Consider the following 25,835-nt stretch of genomic DNA (forward strand, 5'->3'; position numbering starts at 1 on the left):
GTGGACAATGCACAGGCCCACCTACCTGTGCGAACAAAGAAATTCCACTTGAAAGAAAGTGGGGGGCGACGAGGCTCTGATACTATGTTAAAGAACCTTGGGATACATCACCCTAAAAGCTAGCTCAAAGGGTGAAAGTGCCCAAGGTCTTATAAACTCTCACGTGGATTATGCAACAGGCCCAATATTTGGTTTACCTTTTTTGTGCTTCCACTTTAAATTGGGGGGCGGTGAGGATCGAACCTCAAGCTCTGATACCATGTAAAGAACCAATTCAACCCAAAAGCTTAAAGTGTTGAGTGAGGCTACATTAATGGTTTTATATATCTCAACAATTTTTCCTAAAACTCATGCCAAGAAGAGAAGGACAAATTATGTGATATACTTCAACTTTAAAAAAAATAAAACTAATCTCTTTTTCATTAACAAGATGAGCTATCCGGTAAGGGGGGGAACCAACAATGAAAAGGGCGAGTAGGAAGCTTGCTAGTCGGAAATAAATGAAACTAGGTATGTGTATCTCCCGCTGATATGTTCTATGTGACCAAGGTGAACTGATTCCTACGCAAGAGAATCTCAGTATTTAGTTAGTCTTAAGAAAAAGCTGAGATCTCTGGTATCTGTTCTTTCTGTGCACATTGAACTGCAATGAAGATATCTTACGTTTAACTTGCTGCCAAATCATATTGACTGCATCCCCAGGCTGGGATGGATATTGATACTCAAAGTGATGTGTACTCTCCTTCAATCTTTCCCACATCTTGGTCCACTCCTCCCGCTTGATTGAATGAAGGAGATTCAGCAGATAGCCTTTCTTTACAGCATCAGAGGCACGGACAAACAAGGAAAATTTTGAGTAGTCCAAGACATCTTCAAATGGTAGCTCAATTTCATCACTAATGATCACAGGAACACAGTGGCTTACTATGGCATCAAAGAGGCGATTCGAGGATGGGGTATCTCCAGCAATGTTCAAGCAGAATTTGGACAAGGCCATTCCCTTGCTTGCCTGATTAATCCCATTTCCTCCTATGCTCCCAAATGTAAAATGCACATCTTTCTCATCTTTGAGGAGGTAATACAGTTCTTGGCGAATAGTTCCTCCCTAGAGTTTCAACATGAGAATTTAATCAATTAAAATGAAGAAATATTCATCTGGGACATCTAGAATCAATACAATAAAACTGATGAGGGAAGTAGTAACAATTGAAAGGCAGCGGAAATCATGTCACTACAAAGATTCCCAGAAAGTAATCTTAGCAGAATGTGTTTTAGTATTCCGATAAATTGATCCAGAATCATGTGCCCCATCTATGTATATAGATGTCAAAGAAAAACTCAGTAGAATCATCAGGAAAACAACCATCAAGTGTTTCTGATATTGGCAGCATGAATATATAATATTCTCTTGCTCCACCTCAGAATTGAAGGTTTGAGTACTAGCTATAATGGTCTCACCCGTGCTGATTCAATTTCTACATGAATATATATTCAACTAATACATTGTATATTCATTGGCGTCAGCTCAGTGACACTGATATTTATATCCCGATTGCTTTTGTAAGTTCAATAAAAATGACCTACAATCTACATCTTGAGAGAGGTGCACTTAGAGCCAAGGAATGTGGAGAGTTTAAGTTTCTTATTCTTTTTATTTTGTAATTAATACTTTAAAACATGGGAGGACATGGAGATTGTTGATAAAAGAGGTAACGAATTAACAGTCAAATATTTTTCAAGTGTGAGTTCTTTATGTTCATATCAAATTTGTTACAAGAAGATGCTAGTGGTGAATGCAAGGACCTAAGATCAAATTCCGCATTCACCTCTCCTGAAGGTGTAGTGTGTCCTTGGCATAATTAAGTTATTTATTGATTGTAATCTGAAGGGTTTTCCTATATCAGCTATCTAAGACAAAAAAAAAAAAAAAAAAAATTGTTACAACTAAAAAGGAGTTGTTAATTCTAAATTCCGCCAATTGCCCATTTATGAAGCTAAAGCACCTTGACATCATGACAACACTTAATAAAAAGAAACATAGCCATTTTGCCAACCTTAAATGAGCATAATTAATTACCAACTAAGTCATAGATGAAGTCAACAGCAAAATCAGGGAATGAAATTGTATCACAGGTCAATGATGAAAAAAATTTCATGCTAAAGTAATAATGCATTAAACAGATAAGATGGGTATGGTGGAAACTCACATCTTTCCTGTATATTGCCCCCTGGAAATACACCAGTGTAGAACGATCCTCATATGAAGCTGATTTAGCTGTTGGTATGGTGCCTACTAGATGCCTATAGGGGGCTATTATATCTTTCTTGAGATTTGCTAATTCAACAGGATACCTTCCAAAATCTGCAAGCACAAGCATAGCCGAACCCAACTTCCTTCTTGCATTCAGCATGCTATTAGGATGGTGAGCTACAATTACATGATCCTTCCCTCCTGAAAGTTGCCATTCTTTTTGGCGCATTAAGAACTGTACCAACCTGTCTTGCAACATTTTGTTAACATTAACTTTTTCCTCTCCATGAAGCTTGGAATGCCGATTGTAACTCAGAGATGAGAAAAACGGCACAAAAATTACATCTGCTTGACTTGAGTTCTGCACTCTGATTGCAGCGAAAGGTTGGCCAACTTTTGCAGTGTTTGATGACAGAAGATCAAGGGTGAGCCAGTATTCAACACTGTGCTGTAAGTTCAGTCCACCTGGATAGCGCGGGATACGTTTAGGGTTATCCACCTCTGGCCATGTTTGATTCACACTTCCCTTCCAACCCAATAACCCAAAGTGAAATTCTGGAGGCAAGTCATACATGAATACTTTCAACAGAGACCGAGTTGTGTCAGAAGCCATATTCATCTGCTGTCCTACGGAACTTGTTTTCTGGCTTGAATTGGAAACTAGACAATTAGATTCTCTAGGTTTATGTGATTGAAAGTTTAAATCCTCATAAGGATAGGGAGGTAGTATAACTTCTTCCTTCTTCAAATTGGGCATGAAGTAAATTGATGTGTTATTGACAAGAATAAGCTCTAACACTGATCTAGGTATCAAAGAATGACTGCTAAACTGGAGTAGGAAAAGGGAAGACAGGACCAAAAGGAACATAGAAATGAGCATCACGCAAAATATAAACCTTGAGGGAACCATGCTTTTCTCTGACATTGTTGAAGATCAAGATCTATTGAAAGCAATCTTCCGGGGAATACAGTAAACAGAACAAGACAACAACATAAAATAGATAGAGCTGCTCAATGGTATGCTATTTCTCCAAACACACAAAGCAAAGAACTTGATGGGAATTATGGTTTTAAATATAAGCCCTCCTCAATCTGCATCCACAAAGAAAGACCATACCCACCCATTAGAAGCTTCTCAACCTTCTACAGTATTGGAGAAGAAGATCTCCAACAGTTTTCATGTACAATTACTTGCCATATACAAAGCAGTAGAAAAACCCCACTTCTTATAGAAGACATTGATGAGATATACTATCAACTTTCAACCAACAAGGCCTTTGAAATACAACCAGTGTTGAGTCTATTCAAAACTAGTAATAAACAAACATAACCAAAACAAGAAAGAAATCTCAAGCATTTTAGTTAACAAGCTTAGGAATTGCAACCATAAGAAACCTAAGAAAGGGTACCTGATGGATGAGGTTGATGCAGCACTAACTCCATCACAGTGCCCTGTCTTCGGATTTGGACAACAGAGGAAAAAAGGAAGAAACTTTCTGAACAAAGGTCTATGCTTTGCTTTGTTAGTGATGTAGGCCAACATGTGTAATGTGAATGCCATCACATTCATTTATTGTTCTATTATTAACCTTTCTTGTGGAATTCAAATACCCATTAAATAAATATATAATATTATTTGTGTCTCCTTAACAGTTGATCTTCTGGAATAGTTCGACACAGGGAGAAGCTCTCCCAAAATCATTTTCTTTTCCATTTTCAATGCTGAAATTCGAGATCTCTGATTAAGATATACAAATTCTTTACCAATTGTGTCAATAGTATTTTATAATATATAATAGGAAAGTAATATGTTATTTACTTCTTAATTTATTCATATTTTCTTTTTTTTGGCTGTTTATAATGAGTAAAGGAACTCGCTTCCTGTCTCTGACTTTATCAGCAAAATGCACCGCGTGTATGTATATAGGAATTAATATTTTTTATGTGACTAAAGTTATCTCATATAATTCAAAATGGCGTTGTTGGGGTTTAAAATAAAAATAAAGAGTATTTTAATACAATAATTTTATAATAGGAAAGTAAAATTTTTAAAATATTCTTTTAATTTTTATTTTAAATCTAAAAATAATATTGTTTTAAAATTGTAAAATATAATTTATCTTGTGTTAAGATATCTGAAGAAATTATTTTTTTGAAATATATATATTTATATATATATATATATATATATATATATATATATGAGGCAGGATCCTTTGACACCGGTGTCAAAGAAAAAGTTTGACCCCGGTTCTGAGAGCCGTTAGATTAAAAAAAATCAACGATTCTGATTTGTAAACATGTGACACCATTGATTTTTTTTAATCTAACGGTTCCCAGATGAGGTGTCAAACTTTTTCTTTGACACCGGTGTCAAAGGATCATGTCTTAGTGTCAAAGGATCATGTCTTATATATATATATATATATATATATATATATATATATCGTTGATTTTTTTTAATCTAACGGTTCTCAGATGAGGTGTCAAACTTTTTCTTTGACACCAGTGTCAAAGGATCCTGTCTCTATATATATATATATATATGTTGTGTTAACAATTTTGCGTCCAATAATTTTATGCGGAAAGTCAAAATCTTGATTTGTACAAGGATTGTGTTAGATAATCTTACTCAAAAGAAACCACTGATTGGCTGTGAGAGTCGGCAAATTCCCAACGCTGCACGCCGGATGAGACTTTTCTGGTTCACATAATTTTATTGATGTGAAATAAATAGGTATTATCATGTATATGAATTTCATTCTCACCCCAAAAGTGAGAAAATAAAAACTAACAAAAGAATGGGTTTGAAGATAGAGGAAGGATATTCTTACTACTAAAATTTTTTATTACCAATACTACCTATCTAATCATCATTGAATCAAAAAGAGAGAATGCTAAAAAGTTTTTGAAAAAAGAGAAAATATTGTTCCAATGATAATTAGATAGGTAGTGAGTTGGTAATAGAAGATTTTGGTTGTAAAAATATCCTTTTTCGAAGATATGTTTTAAATTGTAACCTTAGGTTTCTATTGCAGTTGGTTCACGCAGAAAATGAACAAGATATATACCTGTAAAAGCAAGCCATTTTTAGTCCGATTATTTGGAAAGGGTTGGTTGAGCGTTGATAAAATTCTAATTTTCTTATTTATTTTAAATTTGTATATGGGAGAGATTATATTTATTATTATTTTTTTACTATCTCTTACTACTAAATTTTAACGGTTAATTTCTATCAATCTAATAGTTATAATTTATTGATAATTAATAATTAATTAATAAATATGACTGAATAAATTACAACCATCAGATTGACAAAAATCAACAATTAAGATTTAGTAGTAAAAGGTGGTAAGAAAAAGAGGCAATAACTATATCCTTCCTCTTTGTATATTACAAACAATAAATCTATGGGATAAGTTATTCTACCTACCCTACCCCTCTCCTATACCGTTAGATCATAATCTCAAGAAGAGAGAGAAAGATAAATGTTAATTAAGATTCTGATCTAACTGTGTTGGAGAGTAGCAGCCAAAAAAAAATGATAGATACAATAAACTATTACTATATTATCTTATAGAGTCATTCTGTCATTTCTATGAAAATTTTTGTTACGTGTAATTCATACAACGATCTGAATTCTTTTGAAAATTGTAAATTTTTCATCAGCAAGTTTTAAAAAAAATTATATAGGTCACATACAAATTAATAAAATTAATTTAAATTCTAATTTTGAATTTGAAATTTGAATTTAAATATAGTCACAAAATTATATTTGATGACAATGGAGAAAATTAAGGAAATCAATTAATTAGATTGATTGACTCAAATTAAAGAAACCAATTAATTATATTGACTAAACTTAGAAAAATCAATCAATTATTTACAAAAAAAAAAAAATCAATCAATTGGAATGATTGAATAAAAAAGAACAAAAAATTACCCAATATGATTGGGATTGATGGAGCGCTAATAAGATAATTCATTAGCTATCATATTTAGTTTTTCTTTTTCCTTATTTAAATAAGACTTTTTTTTATTTTGCTCCATCCAAAACCCTAGCCGAAACTCACTACCAATTAGGGTTGGCAAAACGGGCCAACCTGGCTCAACCCGACCCGACCCGACCCGCATGCAACTCGAAAAAAATGAGATGGGTTAGGGTTGGCTTGAAAAAAAAAAGCCAGAAAATCCAATTCATCCCGAACAGAGTCGGGTTATGGTTGACTCAAAAATATGGCTCACGGGTTGGCTTAAAAAAATAGCTCGCGAGTTGGCTCGAAAATTGCTGGTGGGTTGCCTCGTTTTCAGCTTATTTAAATGAACATGTAGTATTAATGCACTAACTATGTGGCTTCCATCAGCTTAAACAAAGGGCTACAAAATGAGAAATAAAAGCAAAATATTCTAGTTTCAAATTTTCTTCGCAATAATTTGCACCAACATCAAGATCAAAATCACTTGCTACCAAGTGAGTAAGATATTTGAACCAAACAGAGCAAGAACAACCTAACAATATAAAAAAGACTGGGATGTGAGAAGATTAGAGACTTAGGTTTAGAGAAAGAAGAAAGATGACGACAGCATGTGAGTTTTTTCCATTTTTGTATAATATATTGTGTACTTTTTTATTAAAAAAAAAAACTCAACCCGGGAGCTGACTCATTTGACACTGGCTCGTTTTTTTCCGAGCTGGCTTGGGTCAGGTTGACAGCTCATTTTTGCTAACCCAACCTGATGGGTTGGCTCATTTTTTCCAACCTTACTACCAATAATTACCTTGTGCAATGGGACGAGACAGTAGCTGAAGAATTAAGGAATAATATTAGTGGTGCAACTTTCGTTATAGGAAATTATATTGGCCATAAAGTTTACATTCCATGAATGAATATGATTTCATGAAATCCTTACATCCCTTTGAGATTCGAAAGAAAGCAACATCCATTTAATTTATGCTTTGTCATGACCATTAATAAGAGTCAGGGTCAATCTCTTTCTTATATTGAATTATTATTACCAAAACCTGCTTTTATTCATGAACAACTATATGTTGTTGTTTATAGAGTAAAATCTATAAATAGTTTGAAGATTTTAATTTTAAATAAATATAGAAATTCATGTAAAAAACTAATAATGTTGTTTACCAAAAAAAAATGTATTAAAAGATTTGAACTCTAATACATGAGTCTCTGGTCTTTTATTTAAATTTAGTAACATTTATTATATTCATATTTTCTTCAAATTTTATTTTAAATTTTATTTTTATGTATTTTACAATTTTTAACATATAATATTCATATTAATCTGTAATAAAAATTATTACATCATAAACTCTCGTGCATCGGGTTAAAGAACTAGCAGCATGAAATAAAGGACATGGTGAATTTAAAGTGAAAAGAGCAGGAACTCACGGGAGAAAAAAATGAGTCTTCAACTCAATAAAGATCAATTTACTAAAATAATTTCAATTCATACTTGAAATCAACCGACTCAAACATCTCATCTAATTCACTAGCAGCTACTTTATTATTTACCTCCAATCAATATTCCCCTATTCTCTGCTCTAACATAATTAAAATAAAAAAACACAGAAGAAGAATTTGAAAGATATATGATGGTATTGGGATGTAAATGAGCTGGGTCGAGGTAAATTTTAGTTTAAATGAGTCAAGCTTATGAAAAATATTTTGAGCTTGGCTTGACATATTAGCCTGGTACGAGTTAAATTTAGGCTTAGTTTGATTTGTTTATAAAAAATTAAAGACTTGACTTGATCTTGCTTTAACTCATTTATAGTTATAAAATATTTTTTTTCAAACTCTCGTACGTCTAAATGTTGAGACTATAAATGTATTAAATTGTGTATTTCTTCGTTAGAGGAAAAATAATCATATAACTCACCAGTCCACATATAATTACATTTTTTATTCTATCTAACCGAAACAAAAAAAAATAACATTCTTAATACATTCAATTCCACCATTAGAGATTTGATTCATGGCTAATTTAGAACCAATTCAAGATCTATTAAAGTCGAGACTTCACGATGATAGCTAGAGAACTTGTTTGTGAAACTATGACCATGAGAGCATGCCAGTAGACAATAGTAAAAAAATAAGGTTAAAAAAATAAGGTTAATAATTCAGTGACATAAAAATATATTATTTATTATAATAATATATCAGACCAGCTCACGGGCTTTCAAGCCAAGCCTAGTTAAATTAGGCTTGGGCTTGTTTGCTAAACAAACTTTTTTTAAAGCTTGAGTCTGTTTTATTTAAAAAAAATCAGGTCAAGCCAAACTTAAAGCAAGTCAAGTCTTAGATCCCTAACAAGTCGTTCGGCTCATTTACACTCCTAATGGTAATTCAGTTGGCATCAGAAAACTAAGTAGCTGAAGGTGAGAATATGTGTTCGGTTCTCTCTAGTATTATCTTTGGAGAGGAGTTTAAAACTTTATACTCAAGATCCGCCCCAAATCGGACTAGTCATAAAGTGATAAATCAATTGAAATATCTATAAAAAAAACCATCTTATATGCTTTTATACAATAAGAAAATATATAGAAATCAAACATAAAAAGATAATTCAATAAATCTGTTTAAATCTTGGTTGTCGTCTTGTCAATTTGCCTTGAATGCGTCTCAAGAAGAAAGATTCACAATACATTCAATACGTGAAGACACTAGTAAATTTTTTCTCAAAATTAATGATTGAAAAATCTCTCAATTTTACTACTAAATCTATTTTTCAAACTTATCAGGATTTTAAAAAAATTTCAAAATCTCTTTTAAAAAACAGAATCAAAATTTTCAAGTTAATTTTTAAAAGATTAAATAAAATAGAATTAATTTTTTTAAATAAAAATTAAACCTTTCAAATTAATCTTCGAGAATTTAATAAAAGAATTAAACTTTTGAACATAAATAAACTTTTCAAATAAAATAAAAGCAAATATTTCAAAACTTTCCCACTAAAAAAAAGCAAGGATTCTATAAGACTTTAAAAAATTAATCTTTTTCTTTCTCAAATTAAAATATGTATTAGGATTCACCCTATCCACTCATTACATGAAATCTAAAATTAATCTTGAAACTTCAATTTTATTATTTTATGACAATTTTGTTGGATTCACTTCATAATTTACAATATAATAAATATTACAATAACTTTCAAAAACTCGAGAAATAATATTGGATGAAATGGTCTCATTTTTTTGTTACCATCAAAATTAGACAATGCGTGAAACTCAACACACATGAGAAGGGAAAGAAATTTTTTATTTATTTTTAACTTTAGACTCAGCAAAGTATGTTTAAGCTTTTTGCGTACATCATTTTCTCATTTTTTTTATAGAAAGAAAAATAAAATACTATAGTTGAGTGCTTATCAAATCTACGGCAATGATTATAGTGCTCCGTTGATATACAGACTTCGATACTTAAATTAATATAAGAAAAGAACATGAGTTCAATTTCCACCAAATATATCTTTGAGGAGGGGCGAAAAGCTTTGATTATGACTAAGCCCTTATTCGATATTAGTCTCATAACCGACTTAAAGAATTAAAGTTTACGGGAATATTTGAGAGGCAACTCGCCTCAAAGAGACAATTAGGATTGATATGCCAAAAAAATTAATATAAGAATACAAAATACTTAAGTTATATGAGTATTTAAGGATCAATATACTATAATTATAGTATAATATGAATAAAGAATAATTCATTTCCATAATAATAAGTGATCAGTCCTATAGCTATTGGGATGGTTCATACATGGTTAAGTGTAACACCCCGTGTATACCCGGTTTGTTAACATGTCATCATATTAAGTCACGCTTAATTTAAAAATGCGGAATATCTTTTTCTTTTCAATTATGACGTCATTATACTTAGCCAAGTTGATTACTTAATCATTTCCAAAAAAACATCGTCTGTATGTAAATTGTAAAAAGACCTCTAACTAAAATACCTTAATATATAAATAAAGTGAGTATTTATGTCACAGGACTACAACACGTAGCCTGGACAATATCCTGATACATTATTACAACTCATAACTAAAAACAAGACATCGTCAATCAATGTGGCATAGACAAACCCCATGCTCACCAAATAAGGCCACAAAGCCCAACATCAGTCTCAACAGCAACAACATAATAATAATTGAAGCTAAAAGCATAAAAGCAACAGGCATATCCAGCATCCAACATGTCAGCAATTAACAGCAATATCTAACTCAGCTCTGGCCTCCTGTCACTAGAGGTCTCAACCCCTAGGTTACCTGAACCTGAAATAAGCGTTCCCAAACGTGGGGTGAGATCTCTAAACAAGAAGTCTCAGTAAGACAAGGGGTCCTCAAGGATCTTCCACCCCAAGCTCACTTACATGTGCAATATAAGTTCAAAAGCAGTAATTCCAATATAAGTTCCAAAACTATGCAGTGCAACAGATATTCATGCCATGTGTGTTATCACTATTCTAATGGCCAGAGAAATGCAGGAATACGTCTATTACCTATAGTTAGTACAAGGAACATCGCTTGCACCTCACCACAGCCTCACCCTCTTGTATGTACCACATACTCAGGCTTACCATATAGGTGGAACACCACATGCATATCATAAAGGCACTCGCATATAACAGCTCAACAGCATTTCACAAGTCAATATATCATGAAAACAACATCATGCATATAACCATACCCCCATGGGACATGGTGGAACCAACAATGGCTAAACCGATGACACAAAAGCTTACCTTGCAAGCTAACTACCCAATGCCAAGAGTCCACACAGCTCAAGTCCAACACACAGCAGAATCACAATCTGTTTTGGACCAATATTATATCAATAACCATACTCTTTAAGCACACAATAAAGACAACGCCTTTTCTTTACGTTTTACGTCCTTAGGCTTCTCATAAAGCCACAAGCCCTAAAACACATAGGTTCTGATTTAGTTAATTAATACAGAAGTTCAACTTCATCAATCTAGGGTCCACAAACCCCCCCCCCCAATAGCCTTCTGTATGAACAGTGCAGCTACTGTTCTTCGAAATCCCAGAATATCCGGATATCTGTCGGGGACATATCCGGATATCCATATTCGGATATCACAAGACCCCATATCTGAATAACAGAAGTAAAGGATGCTCTTAGAGCTCACTCAAAGCTCCCAAAGTCAGACTTCACCAAGCACACGAAAATGGCACCCCAAGGTTGGGTCTTTGCACCCAAAGATGGCTCCTTGAAGCTCAAAGAGTCATCACCAAGGGCTCTCACAACACCACTACCAAGACAGCAACTAGAACCCACCAAGGCAGTAGCAAGAACTCAGAAACAAGGCCCTCTCACTCACACAAGATAGCTCACACCAAGATATGTTGATCAAGAGAAGAAACCATGATCAAAGGTGGTGTCTTTGGTGAGAAAATGAAGAAGAAAGGGAGTAGCAAGGTGGTTGGTCTCACACACTCAGAAATTTCCAACGCTGGAGGCTCAAAAATAAACCTAGGATCATGTGCCAAGGCTATATATAGCCACTTAAGTCTTAATCGCACTGTATTAGCGCTAAATGATACGCTTAGCATTTTAATCCCAAACTTAGGATTCTGGACCTACTGAATTTTACAAGATTTATCATATTTTTATAATATTTTTCGCAGCACCTTTCCGGTACGCGCTTTTCCATAGCCAGTATCAGTTTTTGCACCAGTTCTCATTATTTTAACTTGAAACTTGAAATCACAGTCCTACATATTATTCTAAGAATATTCATGAACTTATTATAATTTTTTGAGATACTTCACCAGTACGCATTTATACCGGTAGCAGAACCGGTATCTGCACTTTTCGTCCGAAAAGCGACTTTCAGCATTATAAATCACTTTCTATATTTATATAAGCCTTCTCATAATTATTAGGGTCAATTATAGAATTATTTCCTAATTATCACATTTAATTAATTAATTTCCTTAATTAACGGTGCAGGTTCTTAAATTAAGACTACTATAGATGAATTGGGTTTTGATTGGAATGTTGATGCGGGATGTCTGTCTGACTGGCGAGATCCTCTCGAGATGTTTAAGATTAGGTTGGGACTTTGCTGTAACATGGAGAGATTGAAGGTATCTGCAAGGCACTATGACGCTCAAGTTAGTAATTATTCAAGGGTTCAAGTATTGATGGCAAGATGATCTATGTGAGCTTAATGGCTTTGTATTTATAGTATATGAGCGTCCTGGTTATTCCGTCTTTGGTATGGTCATATGTGAGCTTAATGCCTCTGTATTTATAACATATGAGCGTCCTGGTTATGTCGCCTTTGGTATGTCGGTGTTCATTTCTATTGGTGAAAAGTGATAATCTTCGCAGGCTACTTTTTGGATTAGATACCTATAGTCAGGTTAACTTTCGTAGATGTGGCGACAAGCACGTGTTTATCCTCAAGCTATTGGTTCACATGTAGGTGGCATTGTTCTGAGCAGCTGATATCGTATGGCCGTAATTGATTGAGCAGCTGAGTTGATATCGTATGGCCGTAATTGATTGAGGAGCTGATTCTATGTGTCAAATAGTTGCGACCAAGTTATGCGGAATGTTCGCGTTTCTTTTTTTACTAAACAATAGTTTTTGGATCCCTTGGGCCGCTTACTGATTGGACCTATATTTCCGCATGAGATAGATTCAGATCATTTAGATTATAGAGTATATTCTAAAAATTATAAACTAATTTAGTAAATAATTGTTCAAATTCATAAAAAATATGGGAGCCGAAGAATTGGAGCCGATAGGCCAAGTACATAACAACTACAAAATCAGGAATATCAAGAGGTCCGATTCCATTTTTCTTTTCTATATATTCCACGCAAATAAACTGATGGACCACTTTCCTTTTACTAAATAACTTTTTCTATTTAAAAATTTTTGTATGCAAAACAAAACAAAGCATATTAAGAAACTTTGTTTCGTCCAACATGATGCCAGGAAACTTTTCTTTACAGGATTTTCGTATCCTTTCTTTTTGGATCATCAAAGTTGAAATGACAACTTAATCACGTTGTCTAATGTACTTATTGGGCAGGAGATCATCTATAATAACAAGGCTTCAAATTGCTTAGTTGTCAAGAAAGGGTGGTCTTCATAAATCATGGTGATAATAATTAATAACAATGTATCACTTTCTGTTTTTTTCTTTTCTTCGGGTCTTTTACATTAGCCAATAAATTCACTCTTTTTTTTAGGATAGGCCCATCAAAACCATTGAGCCTGGAAATGATAATGGGATGTGAATATTTTCTCTTGACAGAAGCCCATTGTCCGTTTAGCCCAAAATAGTTAACTAACATAAGCCCACCCTCAAGGACAAAAATAAATTGCATTGTGGACTTGTGGTCTATGACAAGAGAAGAAGGAACAAACCTCCATAGCATACTTTTAAAAAATTTCAGAACATTAATTTGGTTTTGCATGATAATTTTCTGACATTATAATTATCAAATTATTTAATTTTATCTAATCGATATCATTTATTATACAAAGACATAATTTAAGAATGAGTTAATGTTCCTAATTTAAGGATAAGTCCATATTAGATAGTGTTCTTAAGTTTGGATTGGACTATTTGGTTGAATCGTGAACTGGTCAGTTAACTTGTGAGTGATATAGGAGTACCTACTCTTTTATTAAAAATAGAAAAAAAAAAAAAAATTTAGTGTGAAGAACCATAAAGGAATGAGAGAAAAAATAAAAAATTAGGTGTATTATATTTTTTTTAAATTTTAATAAGAATGTACAGAGTATTCAATATCCCGTAATACTAAACATATTTTCCCGTGTGAGATGGATATCTGCCAATGACCAATACAAAGAAACGTAACAGAGACGATGAACTTATAAAAAGTATGATAACTATTCGTAGAATGGTCATTTAAAATTTAAAATATGAATTTCTTAAATTGTATTATATTGTGTTATGATATCTTAAAATTTTGAATATGAATTATGAACCTAAATATATATTTGCCCAATGATTGACTTATTTATTAAATAATAACGTAATACCTCATCAGAGACGAGTTTAATATCATTGATATTAGGAATTTGAGGAAAAGGTATATTTGATGCCTTATACGATTATTTTACTTTATATTTTGTATATGTTTCCTTTTTTTTATATTTTGAACGTCTAATATTTAATATACATAAATATCACAGATGCACTATGGCACTGCATCAGAGGCAGATGCCAGATTTTATACGCAGGAGTGTTGGGAAATGAAGAGACCTACAAAAAAGAATTAAATAAGATCGGATCTACGGATCCTCCTTATATTCTTGATATCAAACTAAAATTACTGAATAAGTTTATTATATATATAACGCAAGAAAAGGACAACGACAAAGAGAATTGAATAATTAGATAAATAGCCCCCTCTCATACTTGTTTAGGAGAGGGGTTTACATAAAATTAATGATTTAATTAATATCATTGCAGGGAACAAGATGGTTATAGTAGTCTTAGTGATAATGACCCAATTGTAGTAGGTGCTACCCAAAAATACCAGTGCCCATAGTTCCACTTCTTAGAATAATATAAAATTGGAGATAAAATCATGTCTAATTTCAAGGGCATTTGGGTCCTCCACGCTTGGTTTTCCAGTTGTTGTAGCAGGGGCAAACAGACTTGTTCCCATAGTAGCCAGGAGGAACACACAAGCACTTAGCACAGCATTTTTGGCAGAAGAACATGCATGGCTTTTTGTATTGTGTCTGGCCACATCTTCTTGAGCATTGAGATGGGCACTCTGGTAAAATCAAATTCAGAAACAATAACCCATTAGATTACATTCAATGCATATAATTTAAGCAAATGATCAGTTGAAAACAATAGATCATTTGCTAAATCTTCAGCAACTTTCAAGACATGATGAACAACTACAACTTGTTGGGCAAAAATAGAGTAAGATTACTCACGGTAGCTCTGTAGACTCCCAGGTCCATAATTCCCCTGAAAATAAATGGAAAAAATTAGTCAATATATGAATTGTTTTAATATAATCATGTTATGAGAACAAATCATGTATTTCATGATAAATTAACAGTCACAATTTTAATAAGAAAGTTCGTCCAATGAAGATAAAACAATTCTTTTAATTGCTTGACATACATTTGATCTATCAATGAATAGTTAAGAATTTTTACATGACATGATAATGTTGAAATAAGATATGAGAGGATCATTCTCGTTACAGAATGCCCACCAAGGGGACTAGAGGGGTAGCTGGAAAATGTTCAAATCAAAGAGAAGAGATACTCACACTGTCCAAGTGATATTGAGCAGCATCTTTTGCAATACACTGCAAAGATGTAGTAGAAATTTAAAAAGCAAGGTTATTTTCTTAAGACTTGTAGCATAGTACAACAATGGTACGTACATGTAACATGTTACTGTAATGGATTGTAATAGGAGGGGACTAACCTGAGTTGCGATCATGGAAATGCCAAGGAGTGCTAGAAGCAGAACAAAGACAAGCTTAGCCATGGCCTTTGCACCAGACAAAAGGGTACAAGACTTCTTGTGGAGAAAGAGAGAAAAGAAATAGTGATGTGGGGAAGGAGTGAGGGGCCTCTAATTTAAAAAGGCCTAAATGGTTTGGTGTGTATGGTTTGATTCAGATGCGAAGTTTGTAGGTGCTATAAATAGATGCGGTGGAGTTTGAAGCCACCAGATTGGATAATTGGAGTTTTGGATTCCGCAATGCATTAATTATTATATCATATATTATATAACTGTTATCATGATAACATGAACACGTTGTATCTATATTCTACTATCTTATACCGAATTGGTGAACCATTCAATAATCTTATTTATGATTTTCCGGTTGTTGATATATCCGTGGATATAAAGTTGGACACTACAATATATAACTCTTAAAGTATTAAAAGAGAAAATAAATATGTAAAATCGTTATATTTTACATATATTTGAGAAAATATAACGTCATATTATAACAATAAATTTAATAATGTAAAGAGTATATAATATTTAAAGTATTATTTCTACAACATCACTTTATATATTTTTAAATATCATTACAAAATATATATAATTTTCATCTTGAAATAATACATCAATCTACTAGACAGTGTCAGACAGGAAATGATTTATGTCAATCGAATCATAATTCTTTTTCTCCCCTCAATTATAAGTATTCAAAAGAAGTTTTAATAAACTCTCTCAAAAAAGAAGAAGAAATCTTAATAATAGTTCTAACTTAAGTAATGTACTAGGGTAAGCCTACATCGCTAAGTTAACAATGCTATACAATTCATTGATTAAATAATTAAAAATTATTGTCCAAAAAAGTAATATATATATATATATATATATATATATATATATATATATATATATATGGGAAAAAAAAGTGTACTGTTACAGGAAGATTTGTATGTTATGCTATAGAGACATCGAAGAGCGTGATTTCATTTTTTACTTTTGTGTTTTTTTTTTAAAACATGGCTCCCACCGTTAAATGTGTCTGCTGGAAAGAGAAAGAAAATCCTGTTACATGACATTCATAAACCCTTATATATATATATATATTGTGGTGGACAAAAAGAGTCTAGCCCAAGCAACAAAGCAAGAAAGAGAAACAATCAAAAACCAATCCTACGAATAGTATCTACAGAAGATACATAAGCTAAAATACGAAGCTTCAGATAAGGGGATCATAAAATCGAATGAAGGTATCTTGAAACTGATTCTCCAGAGGCAAATTAGCCTGCACATTACTTAGCTTCCCTGTATAAGTGCTATAAATGAACCCTCGAGTACTTGACCAGCCATGTTCGTATTCGAGTCATTAAATGAGATTCACGAGCAACGAGATTAACGAGCTGCATCACCAGCTATTATTCGAATATCGCTATTATATTACTTGAGTCACTTTCAACAATAATTCTTTTTCTCTGGTCACTCCACTCCAAACCATTTCCAAACCTTTAACTATACCCTATAATTCTAAAAAAAAAGATTATATATTTGTAAATCAACATACTTCGAATGGAAGAATATTTTCTCCTTGTCATATTTGTTTTCATATTTTTTTATTCAAATTTCGATTTGAGTATTGTCAGATTTGCATTGAGAGTGCTCTCCTAACTGAATTTTCTCCATTTTGAGAACTCTCTACTTGAAAATTTTAATTAAGAAGAATAAACTTCTTACCCATTTGATGATAATATTTTTCTTTATTTTGCTAAAGAAATAACTTTTTTTTCTCTGAATGCAAGTTACGTATCAATAAATAATCTTCTCTCTTTTCTCCCTTTGAACTTTTTTTGGTATCCTTCTCCCTTTGAACTTCTTTTTTGACAAAAAGGTATACTTTTGTCATTTGTCTTTAGTGTTTTTATTTTTGAATTAATCTTTAAGTTTATCACATTAGTGCAATATCTTTTCTAAAGGTTACTTCTGTTTGTATCATGAACAGATTGACTTACTTAATTTGTATGTGACATCAATAACATTTTGATTAACTTGTAAGAAAACAGAGTATTGATTTAGTAATTTAAGAGATTAACTTTAATAAAAATAATAATTAGAGATAAATTTAAAAAAATAAAAATAAAATTATAGGATTAAAATATCTTATTTAATAGAGAATCAATGAACAGAACCACGTGATTTAATCATATAAAATTGGCATGGGAAACCAACAATCCGTACTGCAATAAGGGACATTATTTATTATTACTGTTGTTATTGTTAAAAAGGAGATAATAAAGATAAAACTAATAATTGAAGCATGAGAAGAGGAAATTAGATAAAAAAACATGTTAAAATTTTATATTTATTTTGTTGGTGAGAGATATAACTATTAAGTGACAAGACGGGAAAGAGAGATTGGTATATTGAAGAATAGTGCATGGGAGACCAATCACATGGGTAGGTAGTTAATGCTGGGACCCCAAAGGATGAGGCATCTATAATTGAAAAGGAAAGAAGGGTAAGCCATGTGCCCTTGTGCATTTGCACATGACCTCAAAGATAAGCCAAATAAATGACAGCAATGCGCACGATGCTCTGTCACCCCAACACCCCCAATTTCCAATGTACATCACCCATTCACCACCAACTCACGAGGGACTAGGCACTGCACAGAAGCACACTCTTCTGCATTCTTAGTGACACAAACTCTTTATCTGCTTAAGCCAATGGACAATGGTTCAGAATATTTGCCGCCATACTCTATTATTTTCAATAATTAAAAAAGAATAGTTATACAATTATTTTAGACTTACTATTCTTACGACCTGATTAATTATTATTGAATTAATTTGAAATTAACGGTTAAAAAAAAAAAAAATTGATTGTTGTTGATTTCAAATTAATCCAATAATAACCATTAAGGAAATAAAAGTAGTATGATTAAAAGATAGTAAGTATAACTTTTTTCATTAATTTTTTTTTTTTGAACATGCCTTATACTGTTAATATGTTTCATACTTTTCTTGCTTATTACTGATTTGTTAATGTCAAAATTTTGTGTCAATTTCTTTCTTCATTGATATTATATCCCACTTATTTAATATCTAAGTAAAGAAAAATAAACACTGTTATGGACCTGGGAAAGGTCCATGCCAGCAAGAAACCCAACCGGCACAAGCCCAAGGGTAAATTCTATAAATAGGAGCTAAAGACTACAAGTATGACTGATCTCTCTAACCTTATTTCTTTCAAACACGACAGTGCACACACACACACCCCTTCTTGCTAAGGCCATCATATAGTGTGTAGTGATTCGCTGTCCCAAAGATACCTAATTCATAGGCATCTAGAGAGAAAGCTACAGATCCAATATCAAACACCCGACCTACGGTCGGACACATCTGCACAAGGCAGAACATTGGCGCTGTCTGTGGGGAACTTTTTCCTACTACTACGTGATTAAAGGTTACAATGGTGAGGACAACAAGAAGTGGATTTCGACAACCTTCAAGATCGAACTCCAGACACTAACCTGCTCCACCAATCAGAGAGGATCCGTTGAATCATCAACCAATCGATACTGATGCGATCCATGTTAGTGATGTGCATTCCGATTCGGCATCAACCCCAGCCGTTAACCTGGATGCCCCATACGTGCAAGGCTTACACCCGACGGAGGACCAAATAATGAATGGCATGCAGGTCCCCAATGGCGAAGTTGGTGATTCGCGAATAACAGATCTGGCTGTTGCTGCGGTCCTGCGAAGGATGGAGGAGATGGAGCGAAGGCACGAGCTCGAGAGAGAGCAAGGTGCTAGACAGATGCGCGAGTTAGAAGCTCGGCTAGGGCGAGTCTCTAACCCAAATCTGGAGTTAGCCATAACCCGGGTCATGAATGATTTGAGGATCACAAATCCCCAGAACAATGATAGAACCCAAACTCAAAGGAGGATGTTGAAAGCGTACCTGGCCGACCTCAGAGGAACACTTCCAACACGGCTGGTGGCCAAGTGATACTATATGGATGTCCTAGAGACAATCTTTTGATTAGATTAGGACATATGTGGACCTTTTATATTGTCGCAAATAAATAAAAGCACACTTTATCTTGTTTCATATTTTGTCTAAATATTATTGTTAATATTTTATATGAGTAATTGGATAAACACCTTGGAATAAAATAGGTATCTCTTGAGTATCTGTGATGAGATCACGATCATGAGGATTCAATGATACTGAATGTTTATTCCTAATTTTATGTTCCTAGTCTAGAGACACTGAGAATGGGGATCAGTGATCTCGGGTAAGACTAGCACGACTTATCTACTTGTATACGGATACAAGGTAAAAGACCTCATGTGCTACAGATATGAAGATGTCTTAGCTAAAGTCGTGGGTGGACTTACAAGGGTATAGCTCGCACTGAGCAGACCCACAAAGAGACTCTATGAGGAAATCTCACAAATAGTGTCATTGGAGTAGTCTCTTTATATTTGGGTATGTATTTCCTTAGACCAGATGATATTACCTAGACTGTGCTCTAGAAGGCATGCTTTGATTGTATACCTCGTCTGCCTAAAACATGGAGACTCACAGGTACACTATTGGGCTTGTCCTGAAAGAGCACAGGGCTAGGGTGATAAGCTGAACGAATTCGTCAAATCTCTGTGAGAGATTAGGTTATCTGTAAACCGGAGAAATCGGGATGACATTTACAGGGACTCGGGAATCTATGCATAGTAAAAGAGATGATGAGATGATCTGCCTTTAGAGTCAGTAAATTGAAGATTCCCTATTTCGAATAAAGCTTACCCTAAACCGCAAGGGTTGATACGTTTCCTTACCCTAGGTTTAATGGGAAGGTAACCGAGACGAAAGGAAATATATACGGCAACCAAATATGTGTAATAGGATGATCAAGTCATTAATCTAACTAGCTCTGGGGCAACAAAGCATTGCTAGTGCTCTGTGTTGTCATTAAATGGGTTGTGGGCTTGTTGGGCCCGAGCCCATTTATGTCAGTGGCCATGTTGGACCTAATGGGTCACACACTAACACCTTATTGTCATGATGATCTAGCATTAAAGGTATTAGGCCTAATAATGGTTGTTAGCCCAAGAAGAAGTTTGGAAGCCCACCTAAAGGGAAAAGGGCACATGGATCATGTAATGGGCTTGGATGGTCCAAGACATTACTAATTAATTTAATTGGTTAAACTAATTATCAAATATTTAAATTTTGAATTTTGAGTTTGAAATTTGAAATTTGAATTTTGAATTTTGAATTTTGAATTTGAATTTTGAAATTCGAATTTTGAATTTGAAATTTGAAATTTGAAATTTGAAATTTAAATTTTGAATTTGAATTTTGAATTTGAATTTAGAATTTAAATGTTTGAACGTTTGAATTTAAATGTTTGAATTCGAATTTGAATTGGCTGTGAAAAGTTGTTTCATAACAAAAGGATAAGATGAGATCTTGTTGGAACAAATCCCTTGTATCAAGAGGATATCTTTGGAGATCATCCAAGGCTGAATGGGGCGCCACTTTTGGTTGGATATGAGTGTCATCTTGTCAATCAAACAAGCTCCAATCAGATTTGGTTGTTGAGAGAATCAGTGAGCTAGTTGGTTCAAACTTGAATGCAACTGCTCAACGTATCTGGACCCCTTTTGGGGCTGAATGGTGCGCATAGATAGGATGGTCATATGATGACCATTAGGTCAGAATCTTGACTAGATAAAGACCTAGTCTCATGAGGATTCAAAGGGAAGGTTGTTGGGAATTTTGAATTGCAACAACTCCACCTTTATCTCCTCTTGTTGTGCGCCACTTTGAATGTGATTTTTGAAGTGAAAAATATGAATTAATTCTCTCATTCCCTCACTCTTTTGTGCGCTAACTTGGGTAGGTTCTCATTAGGGTTTTCATCAAAACACCTAGCCAATTCTACTCCAATCCATGCCCCACTCTTGTGAAGTTTTCATGTTGAAGACTTCACTCTTCTAAACACCTTTACCTAGCCTCCTCCCTCACACATTGGACGCCTAGCAAGCTTGGTGTGGTGGTCAATTGGTGGCTTTCAAGAAAGTGTTCTTGCATCTTGACGTGGGTGGTGTGAATCAACGTTAGAGGGTTTGAACCCTTCAAACCTGACAGTGATCTCCTTGCTGTTTGAATCACAAACAAAGGTAACATCATGTTGTCTTAAAGCATGAGTCTTGAATGCATGTGTAGTTCCGCTTGAAAAATTTTGTTTTTCCCTCTCACATGCTTCGGCCTTCAAGGCCATTTTACTTTCAAGTGGTATCAGAGCCCGGTTGCTTTACCATCGGCGGGTGATGGTACCTTGTTTGTGAAAATTGTTTTTCACGGTCAAAAGTTCTTTAAAGTTGTTAAAGATTAATTCTTTGCATGTGGATTGTCTTTTTATGAACATGTTTAATATGATTATGGTGTTCATATATCTACATGCACTCATGGTTTTGTTTGTTTTGATTCTTTGTTAAAGTTTACAAAAAGAAACATCTTTTAGAAAGGAATATGATTTGGCCATGATGTGAATATTCAAATGCATTATTTTCTCCATGATTTTTTATTTTAAAAATGCATGAAGGGTTCATGGCATATCTCGACAATATGAATAAAATTAGGATTCTTGATTTTGTTCATTTTGATCTTGATGATTTTGTGTTTTTGTTAGATGAATTGTTCATGAACATAGCATAAAATTTTTAATAAAATTTTTGTACATGATGATGTATGGTTCGACCACATGAGTTATGGTTGAATGAATGATTTAATTTTTGTGTTCTTTGAGAAAGATTTGACAAAGATTTGAATTATGCATAAAGATGCAAAATTCGACCATTGGGAGAAAATTGAAAAATTTTTGAATTTTGATTCTTATTTTGATGTTTAATTGTTAAATATCAAGATATATGTGAGAACATGTTATGTGATAATAAGATATTTTGTGCTTGCAAGTTGTTTAACCTTTCAGGTGCAAAAAGGAAGGGGATGGTCATGGTGCCCGAAATTTGAATTTTAAATTTTTAAATTAATGTGTAATTTTACTCTATTTAAATTAGAGGTGTAATTTGAATTTCGAATTTTGTAATTTTTCATTTGTCCCTCCAAAGATGTTTTGGAGTTTCTTTAATTATTTGTAATTAGAAAATTAGGCTAGTGGCGTTTAGACGACAAGCAGCCGTGGCTTGAGAAGCAAGATGGACGAATGCGCGAGCACCATGATTATCTCAAATAAAAATATTTTATATGCTTGTATGCTTTGTACGACTAGTATGCATGAGATAGTGTATCACGAATGTATGCTTATCTGACTTAAGACGTCTAGTATGCATGAATTGGACAAACCGCGTTTGTATGCCTTATTATGCACGTCCAATTGCGACTAGTGTAAACCGATAGATGTTTAACATAGGTTACGACTAGCATGATAACATACATACACGTTTGATGAGACTTAGTAAACCTTAAATAAAAGGAACCCTTAAAAGGAATACATTATTAAGCGCATGATTACCTCCCACCACCAATATTACTCAAACCTCCTCTAAATAGTGGTGTTCCACAACTCAGTTGGGACCCACTGTTTCGTTGAACAAAAGTAGTGTTAGAAGTGTGAGACACTTAGGGTGCTGGTTAATGCTTAACTGAGGCATAAGTTGCAGGATCAGCCGGGCTTATGCGCTTAGGGTAATAATGCTAGGTTGGTTGCATGAGATACACCACTAAGTGACAAGGAGTTGTCAACCTAATGTTAAGAGAGGGTATGAGATACTGTTGATAAGTATCAACCCATTATTTAAAATAATCTTGCAGTCACAGACGGGGGTTAAAAATAAATAATCGCACTCTTAATCTCACTAAGGTAAAATCTAAAAGTAGATTAACCCTAAGTCAAATGGTAAGGGTCATTGACTTAGATAAAATAGTGGGAGGGGCAATTTATTTAAAGTCTTTAATAAATTGTTACACGACAATATATATTAATTAATCTATTTTTACATTTTCAGTTTTAGTATGACTAATCCACTGTCAGTGCGCTCAATACTCGATACAAACAAACTCACTGGTCCTAATTTTATAGATTGGTAGCGGAACGTCAGAAATGTTATGCGGGCCAAAAAAGTTGCTTATGTCCTTGACACTGCTTTACCTACTGCGCCTAAGGAAGGGGAAGATGGGTTCGCGAAATTTGATTTTGAGGCCCACAAGCAACACATGAATGATAATATGTTGGCTTGTTGCATCATGCTGGCATCCATGTTGCCTGAACTGCGTAAACAGCACGAGCATATGGATGCCTCCTCCATTATCCTGCATCTCAGGGAGTTGTATGATATTAAAGGTAGACATGAGAGGTATGAGACCTTTAGGGAATTGTTCCTATGCAAGATGACTGAAGGCATGTGTTTTAACCGCCATGTACGGAAGATGATAGCGCTCATTGAGAAACTAGAGGGTCTAGGGTTCACAATGAATGCTGAATTAATTAATGACTTAGTTCTATCATCAGTTCCTCTTTCTTTCAATGAATTCATAATGAATTATAACATGCATGGGATGCTTGTGAGCTTGACAGAGTTGTTAAGTATGTTAACAACTGCTGAAATGTCTATCAAGAAGGATGAGACACAAGCTCTTCTGATTGGTGGGCCTAGCAAGGCCAAGGGTAAGGGCAAGGAGCCTACGAAAGGCAACTCCCTTAAGCCCAAAGAAAAGTCCAAAAGGAAGAAAGGCCAAAAGAAGGGTAAGAGTGCACCCAAGGACCAAAGCGATGATGTGTGCTTCCATTATGGCAAAAATGGCCATTGGAAGAGGAATTGTCTAGACTACCTGAAAAGTGTGAAGGAGCATGGTGATGCTTCTACCTCAAGTATTTACATGATTGAGATAAATTATTCTTGTGCTAATCCGACTTCATGGGTATTGGATACCGGTTGTGGTTCTCATATTTGTAATTCGTTGCAGGTGCTTAGGAACCCTAGAAGATTGGAGAAGAACGAGGTGGACCTCCGCGTTGGTGATGGAGCAAGAGTTGCTCCTCATGCTGTTGGAGATACCGACCTCATTAGCCTACGGGCCTCTAATTGCATTTGAATAATTGTCTTTATGTTCCCGGCATTTCTAGAAACATTATTTCTATTTCTTGTTTAGAACAAGATGATTTTGCTTTCACTATTAGGGATGATACATTTTCTATCATTTCGAATGATATTATTTTTGGTACTGCTTCTTTAATAAATGGCTTGTATGTTTTGGAAATGGGAACCGAAGTGCTCAATGTAGATGTGAAATGACCTAGGATAGATAAATCAATCCTATCTTTGGCACTGTAGACTAGGGCACATAAAATGAAACAATATTGTCTAGGATGCATAGAGATGGATGCCTAGATCCCAAGGATTTGGAATCCTATGGACAATGTGAATCTTGTCTAGCTGGGAAAATGATTCTTCAAAAGTCCAAAGGGCTTGAGATTCATAGGGATAGTGAGTTATTAGAACTCATTCACTCTGATGTATGTGGCCCAATGTCTATTAAAGCTAGAGGAGGATACTCCTATTTCATTACCTTTACGGATTAAGTAGAGAAACAACGTGGCAAGATGGTTAAGTCACTACGATCAAATCGTGATGGTGAATATCTGAGCCATGGGTTTCGGGATTATTTGAGAGAAAATGGAATTCTCTCGCAGTTTACTGCACCTTACACACTACATCAATATGGTGTCTCAGAAAGAAGAAACAAGACCTTGTTAGACATGGTTAGGTCTATGATGAGTGAGACTCAACTTCCAAAATCGTTTTGGCAATATGCCTTAGACACAGCGGCATAACTTCTAAATAGGATACCGTCTAAATCTGTTCAGACCACACCATATACGATAAGGAATGGTAAGAGACCCAACCTGAGTTACCTCAGGGTATGGGGATCGCCGGCTTATGTCAAAGCATTGGCATCAGACAAGCTTAGTGCTGAGAGTACTAAATGTCAATTTGTGGGGTATCCCAAAGGTACTAAGGGATACTACTTTTACTCCATTGATGAACACAA

General features: G+C 34.1%; 2 protein-coding genes across 2 annotated transcripts; both read right to left on the reverse strand.

Annotated features, from left to right (window-relative positions):
• Positions 1–325: 325 nt before the first annotated feature.
• On the reverse strand, positions 326–3,781 carry LOC133294887 (probable arabinosyltransferase ARAD1). Its single transcript, XM_061493642.1, has 3 exons — positions 3,661–3,781; positions 2,208–3,343; positions 326–1,105 (listed from the first exon to the last, which is right to left on the reverse strand). The coding sequence occupies exons 2-3, from the start codon at positions 3,174–3,176 to the stop codon at positions 584–586; spliced, it is 1,491 nt and encodes a 496-aa protein (XP_061349626.1). The 5' UTR covers positions 3,177–3,343; positions 3,661–3,781; the 3' UTR covers positions 326–583.
• Positions 3,782–14,691: 10,910 nt separating this feature from the next.
• Positions 14,692–15,884, reverse strand: LOC133294888 (gibberellin-regulated protein 6-like). The gene is made up of 4 exons (XM_061493643.1): positions 15,735–15,884; positions 15,574–15,612; positions 15,230–15,263; positions 14,692–15,060 (listed from the first exon to the last, which is right to left on the reverse strand). The coding sequence occupies exons 1-4, from the start codon at positions 15,795–15,797 to the stop codon at positions 14,879–14,881; spliced, it is 318 nt and encodes a 105-aa protein (XP_061349627.1). The 5' UTR covers positions 15,798–15,884; the 3' UTR covers positions 14,692–14,878.
• Between the last annotated feature and the right edge of the window lie 9,951 nt (positions 15,885–25,835).

Source organism: Gastrolobium bilobum, unplaced genomic scaffold, assembly GCF_033153095.1.
Source record: "Gastrolobium bilobum isolate Gb01-03AN ecotype WA unplaced genomic scaffold, APGP_CSIRO_Gbil_v1 utg43904, whole genome shotgun sequence".
NCBI lineage: Eukaryota > Viridiplantae > Streptophyta > Magnoliopsida > Fabales > Fabaceae > Gastrolobium > Gastrolobium bilobum.

What these genes read in the sequence shown, in the direction of transcription:
- LOC133294887 (XM_061493642.1), bottom strand. Translation starts at nt 3,176, where the DNA reads ATGTCAGAGAAAAGCATGGTTCCCTCAAGGTTTATATTTTGCGTGATG. An exon ending in GGGCAATATACAGGAAAGAT is followed by an intron (nt 1,106 to 2,207) that starts GTGAGTTTCCAC and finishes TTGAAACTCTAG; the next exon opens with GGAGGAACTATTCGCCAAGA.
- LOC133294888 (XM_061493643.1), bottom strand. Translation starts at nt 15,797, where the DNA reads ATGGCTAAGCTTGTCTTTGTTCTGCTTCTAGCACTCCTTGGCATTTCC. An exon ending in CTCAATATCACTTGGACAGT is followed by an intron (nt 15,264 to 15,573) that starts GTGAGTATCTCT and finishes ATTTATTTTCAG; the next exon opens with GGGAATTATGGACCTGGGAG. An exon ending in TGGGAGTCTACAGAGCTACC is followed by an intron (nt 15,061 to 15,229) that starts GTGAGTAATCTT and finishes TGATTTTACCAG; the next exon opens with AGTGCCCATCTCAATGCTCA.